General features: G+C 38.9%; 1 protein-coding gene across 1 annotated transcript; it reads left to right on the top strand.

The window, feature by feature from the left end:
- Positions 1 to 4,306: 4,306 nt before the first annotated feature.
- On the top strand, positions 4,307 to 8,126 carry LOC104442698 (G-type lectin S-receptor-like serine/threonine-protein kinase At1g11330). The gene is given in 8 exon segments (XM_018871898.2): positions 4,307 to 5,828; positions 6,176 to 6,280; positions 6,371 to 6,561; positions 6,653 to 6,863; positions 7,075 to 7,266; positions 7,269 to 7,311; positions 7,396 to 7,546; positions 7,635 to 8,126. Coding segments are annotated over 8 exon segments (2,481 nt in total). The 5' UTR covers positions 4,307 to 4,546; the 3' UTR covers positions 7,941 to 8,126.
- Positions 8,127 to 10,351: the final 2,225 nt, after the last annotated feature.

Below are 10,351 nucleotides of genomic sequence, written 5' to 3' on the forward strand. Positions count from 1 at the left end.
CATGAAAATTTAGTCATTAATCTGATTACGGGTAATATATAAATATCTACATATACAAAAACAATCAGTTTTGGTGAAAATAGTTAGCTAACTCTCTCTCTTCGGCATGCACAAGTCACTTGTCAATTTCAATCACCCCCAAATTAAAAACATTAGGGTAAATAGGAGAGTTGTAAGCATGTTCTTCTTCATTGAATGGGATAATACTATGAATTTCCCATTTTAGATATTTTAAGGACCACAAAAAAATGAGGGTAGGTGAAGTGTTAGGCGACAATGGCAAGTGAAGATAAAAGATGAGTTCATGATTTTATTGATGTGAAAATTGGAGGAAAAGGACAATGTGGATTGACTATTGTGCCCTTACTAGTTGATGGAAAGTGCACCTGGCATCACCCATCAAATCTAGTACAATCGGAAGCCCACAGTTGACTCTTGGGTCTGATTGAGAAAAAAAAAAAAACGTACTGTATCGTGTTAACAAAGACCAAATAAGCTGCCAAAGCTGAGCAACATAATCGTGAAAGTGTATTGGGAAGATTCCAACTTATTCTACAGGTTAAAAAGTAATTTTCCATTGTTTTGCAATAGCTAAAGAGATGTGAAAATAACCTTTTCTTATGAAAAATCATTGAACTTAATGTAAGACTTTACTTAGTGTGATTATTAATATATTGAAATTTATTTTCCATTTGAAAAGTCACTAAACATACGTTAAAATTGCTAGATAGTAATTTTCCCTTAAAAAAGTATCAATCACTCAAGAAAGTTACTAGTGAATCAAAATATACACAATTACACGAAAAGTTACTCCGCTATAATTTTTAAACCTAATAAAACCGATACTTTTTTCACATAAAATATTTTGTTAATCATCTTCAAGAATTGTCGCTTACTCATTAATTGTCACTTCTGTTGTGTAGAAGAATGTATTATTACGGAAATTCACTAGTTACATAAGAAAAATTACTAGTGATTATAGATAGATAGGTAGATGCTTACTTTCTTAATTTGAAAATCTTTAATCATATATATGTGTGTCTGTGAAAGGCTACAAACATATGGTTCTGATTATGTGCAAAGAGCAAAATGGACTAAGAGTGTAGATAAGTAATTCCATTCTCAAATTCAATATACTTACTTCACCTGGCCAAACTCATTTGACCCAATCAATTTAGTGAAAAAAAACATAAAATACAGTACTGAGAATTTTTAGATACTTTGATAGAATCCATTCGTATATTGATTAGGCCTATCACAACAATAATTAGAATCCTATCGATCTTACTGAGAGAATTGCTTGGACCTCGAACCGTGCGTGACGGAAGGGACAACCTCTCAAGTGTCAAGTCCTTTGTGCACAACTTGATTTGTACATTGTCTCCCTTATTGAATGCCAAGACGACAACGGAGATTCAATTCAGAAAGCAACCAAAAAGCAAAGGCCCCTGTGATACATCCTTCGTTCCTTCCCCACCATCCCCTCCATCGTCGCTCTTTTGAATGGATGGAGAGAGTTGGGACGGTGACGATGTGATCCTGGTGCAGGGGACTTAACCCGCCGCTCGATCTTCGTCCCTCAGTCCCATCCCACAATGTTGAATAACTGAAGATGTGATGTCCGGTTGTCGTTGTCCTCGTCCTCCTCTCGCGCGTGGCTTGACCGGTGCAGTGGTGACTGGAATTTGGTGTGGGATTAACCTTCGTAACTCAACTCAACCGCATCCACTGAGGCCCTATTTGGTAACCATCCAAACAGGGTCATTACCAAATATGACCAAATTTTAATTTTTTGTTCGTGGGAGTAGTTTGGAAATAGAATCGTGTTTGGTAAAATTTTTGTTCCTGAAAATAAATTTCTATTTTTTTGTTTCCGGAAGTAGATTTGGAACGTAATCAAGAATAAAAAAAAAAAAAAGTTGATTCTTGTTCCGGGAACAAATATAAGAATCAAAATAACTGTTCTTCTTCCATTTTCTCTTCGTCTTCTTCTATTTTCTTCTTCTTCATCGACCGCCCCGCCTGCCGCCATCCGCTGCCGCTCGCCCCTGCCGCCTGCTACCGCCACTAGCGGTTGCCGGTGAGGTCGTTGGACCTCATCCTGGCTAGGCGAGCCTCCGGCGAGCTCGCTGGAGGCAAAACTAGCCATTAGCGAGGCTCGCCTAGCCCCACCGGTGGCTAGGCGGTGGGGCTAGGCGAGCCTCGCCCAGCTCACCGGCGTGCCTCGCCTAGCCCGGGCCGGCCTCACCTGGCCACCATGAGGCTCGGCCTTGCTAGATCTGGTGAGGCCGAGCCTCGGCGGGCCGGGCAAGCCTTGCCCACCGCCGGCGAGGCTTGGTCGACGAGGGTCGGCCTTGCCAAGGGCCGGCGACCCTTTGGTGAGGTCGCCGGCCCTCGTCGGCCGATCCACCGGTCTAGTGATCGGCCCGAAGAAGAAGAATATGAGAAAAAAAAAAAAAAAAAAAGAAAAGAAAAAAAGAAAAAAAAAGGTATAAAAATTATTTAAAAATTAAAAGAAATTGATTTGGAACAGAATCAATGAGCACGATATCAAACACAATTCTATTCCGGAATAAAAAATTTTGGACAGTTATTAAATGGCTTAAAATGCTTAGAATCTGTTTCCGGAAACAGAATAAATAAAAAATCATTTCTAATCAGAATTTATTCCCTGGAGAACAATCGTTATCAAACGCGCCATGAGATGACGGAAATTAGAGGGTTTCTCGTGTTTCTCGAAGACAGAGTAATTTGGGCTAATGCAGTTCAGCCATCAGATGGCAAAATTGGTACTTTCGGAAGGGTGCCTAAGTGAAATGCAAGCGAGGTATATTTTTCTTAATTTTTTTTAATTTAATCTAATATAAACTAAATAATTTCTTTTGCCTTTTCCATTGACATTAATTAACGATGCTTAATAGAAACAATCGGCCTATGACATAGTTAACCGAGATTGATGTAGTTAACCGATATTACCGATGACTAATTAAAGTATGTGAACGTCGATAAGAAATATTAATTTTGGGTGCTCGAGTTGTTAATAAGTTGAATTGTGATGCTGCACATGTTGACAGATGTCGTGAAAGTTTTGGATGTTTTGACTTTAGGAAAAAATAAATAAATCGAGGGTGAATTATTAAGGGCCCAATTTTATTGAGTTACGGGTTAGTGGGGGAATTCTTAAGGACTTATTTGAAAAGACCTTTGGTCTCCCTTGAATGGTGTTTCTTTTAATAATTTGTGAAAAATCATATGATATTACATGAGTTCAAATGCTACTATCCATATAATGTATGAAATACGAAGACGCTAAGCAGAAAATGAAAGTCGACTGAACGTATTCTAAGAATCTCATGACCAAGGACGAGAAAATTGTTGATATGAAGAGCAAGTGGTTTAAGTAAGATGATAAGATCTCCAAAATGCAACGCCTATGCTGTTGGAATTTTGTTTGTTAAAATAAAATGTGGGATTTCCCTTTTGTGGTTAAAGGAGTGATTAGGTGGGGCTAGACCCCACCATACCCGCGTGCGGGTGCGCGATTATTTGGCGCACGCCTGCGCGACTGCGGTTTAATTAGCATTAATCCCTTGCTTTTTATTTATTTATTTTTATTTTATTTTATATTTTTAGTTCAAAGGTTGCCTTTTAATTTGAGAATTTCATAAATGAAATATAAATGAAAATTCGAAATTCTATTTAAAAAAAAAATTATTCCGAATTTTATTTGTGTCTTTTCAAGACAACCTTTGGAAAATTACTTATTCGGTTTTAATTTTTCCGAAAGATTGCAATTGTTCGTTTTTCGACTTCTTCCGAAGAGTCGCATTTGTTTATCCAAACAATTTTCTAAAGACGTGTTTGTTCGCAATTTTCACGAAGAGTTGCAAGAATGTTTCATATATATACTTGTCATTTTCGGAAAGAAAATTGTGGTCATTTTTCGAGTCTTCTTTCTGAAAAATTGCTGCCAATTTTTCGATTGTTTTCCTAAAGAGACCTGGAGAAATACTAGAATTGCTATTTAGTATTCTCATCCGAGACTTTGTTGTATCCTGGAGGATTTTTGCCAGTGACCATTAGCAAAATTGTGAGGCAAATAAATCCAAAGAAAGTGATATCACGCCTCAAAGTCCGAGTTGTTTTTCTCGATCCGATTTCATTGTACTACCCAATTTCGAAGCATATTTTCCCAAGATATGCTGAATAGGGGAGACCAGAGTCTTAAACTCTGCGAAAAACTGTCGGGCCATTAGCTTGAAAAAGCAGACTCTGCGCTATCACTTTCTTGATGGAGCTCCGTAAGTCCATTAGCCAGGGACTATGGAAATGATATTCAGGCCATGTGGGTATCTCTTGTGGTGGGAAACCGCCTTCACCTTCAACCACTAGGCCTTCCTCTGCAGAATTCTGATTTTCATCTTCTGTCCTCAAATTCACTTGCGGCTTGTGGTGATCTTGGTACTCACTCTACCAAAGCCACTAGTGCTGCAGCAGTGTCCGTGCCGTAGGTTGTTGTTGAGGAGGAAAGATTCAAGTTATCATCATGATATTTCTGGGAAAAGCAAGATTGTTCTCTCTCTTTCTTATGTCTCATTATGTTGTAAAATTTTGCATTGGAGGAGATGTCATCACAGCAAATGAGCATATCCAAGACCCTGATAGTATAACATCAAGTGGAGGTCTCTATAGAATGGGATTCTTTAGTCCTAATGGTTCTGCAAATCGCTATGTGGGGATTTGGTACGATAATGTTCCTACATATAATGTTCTCTGGGTAGCGAACAGGGAGAATCCGATTTTAGATTCTTCTGGTGTTGTGAAGATATCCAATGATGGTAATCTAGTGGTCATGAATGGAAAGGGGGAATTAGTTTGGTCATCAAATGTTTCCAACTCTCTAACTGATGCAAAAGCTCAGTTGTCAGATTATGGGAACCTCGTCTTGCTCAAACAGAGCTCTAATTCTAGTGCAAATAATGCAGACCCGCTCTGGCAAAGTTTCCAGCACATGACCAATTCCTTCTTAGCGACAATGAAGCTCAGCACTATCTCAAATCCAAATGAGAAGCAGGCACTAACATCTTGGAAAAGCACTTCTGATCCATCAATTGGAAGCTTCTCGGCAAGTCTTGTTCCACGGCACATTCCTGAACTTTTCATTTGGAATTGCAGTTCTCTGTATTGGCGAAGCGGTCCAATTGGAGTACCTAAGAAGCAATCAGTCTATATTAATGGGTTTGACCTGGTGGACGATCTGGAAGGATCAGTCTATCTAGCTCACAGTTTTTCTGAGGCGTCTTACTTGTCATATTTGTTATTGAAACCAAATGGAGATTTAGTGCAACCATGTTTGGATCACAATAGCAGTTCCTGGAAGATTATTTGGTCATCTCGGGTGAGCGATTGTGATGTCTATGGCCAGTGTGGACCGTTTGGAATCTGCAATGCCAGGAATTCACCAATTTGTAGCTGCTTGAGAGGCTTTGAGCCTAAAAACTCTGAGGAATGGAGAAGAGGAAATTGGTCCAGTGGATGCATTCGGAAGTCATCGCTGCAGTGCAATGGAACTACAAATGGTAGCAGTACAGCCAGCAAAAAGGATGGATTTTTAAAGCTGGAAATGATGAAAGTGCCAAATTCAGCAATTTTTTATTCTACACTCGAAAATGATTGCCCAGGAAATTGCTCAATTAATTGTTCATGTGTAGCATATGCATATGACTCTGGAGTCGGCTGCATGTTCTGGACAGGAGACCTAATTGACCTACAGAAGTTCTCCGTTGGAGGAACAGCTCTCTATGTTCGTCTGGCCCACTCAGAACTTGGTAAATTAACTTTACTCTTATGGTTCTCATCAGTTTGGTAGTGCCGATTATGTCTAGATGGATCAATACACTCGGCTCAATTCACTCTTCAAGACTTGGTGGTTCTCATTGACAAACCAAGACATGCGCACACGTGCACGCTCAAATATGGGCTCAAGCAGGGTCTAATATGGAGCCCTGATAAAGGAGCAGATTTTGCAAATCTTCTTGACTATGACAAAGTCTCATTCTTAGCTATAAAACAAGCGTACCAAAATAATTCGTTAAAATAATTCGTTTAGTAGTTGCTTACTAGCAGCATCAACATAATCTGAGGCATCAGTTCATGTCTCCATTCTGATCTCCAGATGAAAAGGGACATCTGAGAGAAATCGTAGCAACTACAGTCATCATGGGAACACTCATTGTCATCATCACAATATGGTTTGCCAGGAGGAAGGCGAAAAAGCGAGGTAATAGGCAGTGCAGCTGTTGAATCTTGGAATTGCCAATAATATCTGAGTTTGCATGGAAAAATTAACAAACATTGTTTTCTGGATCAGAAGTAAAGGAAGGAAAGGAAAAACACTTGTCCAGTGGTGAAGCCCCTTCACTGGTAACGCTTGGAGAGAAGTTGAGCAGAGTTGAATTCCAGGAGTTTGTGAAATATAAGATTGAAGAATTAGTTGCAGCAACAGGAAACTTTGGTGAGGCCAATAAGATTGGACGAGGTGGTTTCGGTCTGGTATACAAGGTATATTATTCATGTATAGTTAAGTACTATATACGTAGTTGTGTGTGAGTGTGTATTTAATTTTAGCAGCTCATTTAGTCCCTGTGTACAGGGGAGACTACCAAACGGTCAGGAAATAGCAATCAAGAGGCTATCGAGAGCCTCAGGACAAGGGCAGCAAGAATTTATGAACGAAATGGTGGTTATCAGTAACGTCCAACATCGAAATCTCGTTAGACTCCTGGGATGCTGTTTTGAAGGAGATGAGAAAATAATAATCTACGAATTCATGCCAAACAAGAGTCTTGACACATTTCTTTTTGGTAATATTTCGCTTATTTCAATGTTGCCTAAAACTATCATTTATACCATATATCCAGAAAGCCTCATTTGTTGGTTAGCCATTTGAGCAGGATTGGACTGTTCTCGCTGCAGATGTTATACGTTTCCTGTTTGGCTTTAAACTTCCGTGCATTTCACTCTTTTCCAGTTGCAAAAATGATTTTTTTGCATTAAACTCCTATGTCTATGCAGATCCACTGAAACAAGTACATTTGGATTGGAGAACACGGTTCAACATTGTCGATGGAATTTGTCGCGGTCTGCTTTATCTTCATAGGGACTCCAGACTGAGGATTATACATAGAGATCTGAAGCCAAGCAATATCCTGCTGGATGAAGAGCTCAATCCAAAAATTTCAGACTTTGGAATGGCTCGGATATTTGGGGAAACGAAAATCAAGCTAATACACGAAGAGTTGTGGGAACCTAGTTAGTACCTCTTTAGTTTGACGTTCCTAGTGATTTTATTCTCTACTCATAATAACGAAACTGAACTTGTTTAATGGAATGTAGTGGTTACATGGCTCCTGAATACGCAATGGTAGGGCGATTTTCGGAAAAATCAGATGTCTTTAGTTTCGGCATATTATTACTGGAGATCATAAGTGGAAGACGGAACACTAGTTTTCATAATGAAGATGAATGCTTGAGCCTTCCAGGACTGGTGAGCTCTCACTGATATGGAAGTTGGAACTGCATTCTATTCTTATAAATTGGAACTCCAATAGTAAATTGACTTGATTAATTTGCAGGCATGGAAGTTATGGAATGAAGACAATGTTCTAGCACTAGTGGACCCAAACATACCTGCTAAATGCTTTGAGGTTCAGCTTTCAAGATGCATAAATGTGGGGCTTCTCTGTACGCAAGAAAGGGCGAAAGATAGGCCTTCCATATCAACTGTTATTTCAATGATCAACAGTGAAGTGGTTCTTCCTCGTCCAAAGAAACCTGCATTCACCCCGAGGAAAATAGCCCAAGACACAGATTCCTCTAGAAAAAGCCAAAAGACATGTTCTGCCAACGATGTTACGCTTACTGTTCTTCAAGGCAGATGACATAATCTTTATTTTTGCACGATTCTCACTATATGTCCTGTTCTTACCGTTTCAAGTTACTAGTTTTATTTTTACGCAATATTTTTTGGAAATGTATAGAAACGCAAAACATGAACTATTTCTTTTTCCACTTTGTAGTTCTTTACTACAGATATTTGTGTCATAAAAAATTGGGGTTAAAAAATTTGGTGCCTGCTGATGGGAATAATGCTTCTACCTCTCATCTCAAGAACCAGTGGGTTAGATAAAGTTCAAGAAAACTTGCAATTAGCCCCCTCCTTCAAATATTCGCAAGTGCTCCTTGACGTTTCTAGTTGTTCCAAATTAGAATCCAAATCTTGGCAACGCCAGAAATACCCTAAAATTTGCAATAGCCTTAACTGTTCACTAATGTTCATTTCACATCATAAATTCAATGACATGGCTAGCTCAAAAAATTCCACTAATCCTATTGATGGGAGAATGATATAGTTCATTTTACTCAACATTGCAATCCTCATCAATTGATTGTAAGATTTCAATCAATATAACTAGTTGTGAGCGACTGGAAACTAAATGCCAACTCATGGAAAGCAATAGCGGCCACAATCCTGAATGAATGCAAGAATCTAAAATTTCGGTGGCATGCACTTTCAAAGGCTTAAATGCTTTTTCTACAGTTGGCTTCGTCAATGGGGGTAGAAATCCTGATGTAGACACTCTAGCATTTAGCTAATGCTTCCACGGTGGCGCACTAGATCAAGATACTCGACTCATAAGGCAAGGTGAAGTGACTCTTCAAGGAAAGCAATCAATATGACTAGTCGTAGGCAACTCGAAATTAAGTCCATTAAAATTTTCATGAATCCACAAGGTACCGGGAAAGCTATTGACGCCACGATGTTGAATGAAGGCCACGATCTAAATTTCCATGGCTTGCTCTCTTTGACCAGTAATCCTCCATGACCTGAATGCTTTTTCTACAGATGCCCTCATCAATGGGGCAAAAATCCTGATGTAGAAACTCAACCACTTAGTTAATGCTCTTACATTGGCTTGTTAGATCAATTGGGAGAAACTAAACCTCTTTAATAGAATGCAGTGGTTACATGACTCCTGAATACGCAATGAAATGGCAACTTTCAAAAAAAAAATCAGATGTCTTTAATTTTGGCATATTATCATTGAAGATCGTAAGTGGAAGACAGAACACTAGTCTTCATGATGAAGATCAATGCTTGAGCCTTCTAGGAGTGTAAGCTCTCATCGATGTAGAAGTTGGAACTGCATTCTATTCTCATAAACTGGAACTGCAATAGCAAATTGACTTGGTTAATTTGCAGGCATGGAATTTATGGAATGAAGAGAATGTTCTAGCACTAGTGGCCCAAACGTACCTGCTAAATGCTTTGAGGTTCGGCTTTCAAGGTGCATTAATGTGGGGCTTCTTTGTACGCAAGAAATGGCAAAGGATAGGCCTTCCATATCAACAGATATTTCAATGATCAGCAGTGAAGTGGATCTTCCTCGTCCAAAGAAACCTGCATTCACCGCAAAGAAAATAACCCAAGACATTGATTCCTCTGGAAAAAGCCAAAAGACATGTTCTGCCAACGATGTTGCTCTTACTGTTCTTCAAGGCAGATGACGTGATCTGAATTTTTGCAAGATTCTCCCTACATGTCCTGCCCTTACCTTTTCAAGTTACTAGTTTTATTTTTACACAATCTTGCTCGCAAATGCACAGAAATGCAAAACATGAACTATTTTTTCCACTTCATAGTTCTTTACTACACATATTTGCGTGATCAAAGGTTGGGGTAGGGGCCTTCTGGTGGGAATAATGCTTCTACTTCTCATATCGGGAGCCAGTGGGTTAGATAAATTCTGGAAAAATTGCAGACAATCCCCCTCCACTGTGAGGAGAATTGCAATTAGCCCCCTCCTTCAAATGTTCGCAACTACTCCTTGACGTTTCTATCTATTCCAATTAGAATCCAAATCTTAGCAATGCTACAAATAGCTTCAAGTTTTCACTGATGTTCATTTCGCATCATAAATTTAATGACATGGCTAGCTCAAAAATTCCACTAATCCTATTGATGTGAGAATGATATAATTCATTTTACTGGGCATCTAGTCCTTGTCAAATGATTGTAAAATTTCATTTGAGAGAATGACACTAGAAAGTGCCATAAATTGTGTACGGTGTTCACTTAAGGTCCAAAAGTTCTTTTCAAATCACTTAAATGTCACTTTAAAAAAAAACAATCAATTTAGTGCAAATTCCGATATGTGTCGTCAGAAATTCAATGTGGTCATATTTTATTAATTTCTTGATCTTACGTGGCTCACCGACATGCCCAGTCAGCATATAATCACTAAACAACATTATGTAGCAAGTTAAAAAGTAATTAATTTAGTGCCAAAAA

The sequence above is a fragment of the Eucalyptus grandis genome, chromosome 4, assembly GCF_016545825.1.
Source record: "Eucalyptus grandis isolate ANBG69807.140 chromosome 4, ASM1654582v1, whole genome shotgun sequence".
Taxonomy (NCBI): Eukaryota; Viridiplantae; Streptophyta; class Magnoliopsida; order Myrtales; family Myrtaceae; genus Eucalyptus; species Eucalyptus grandis.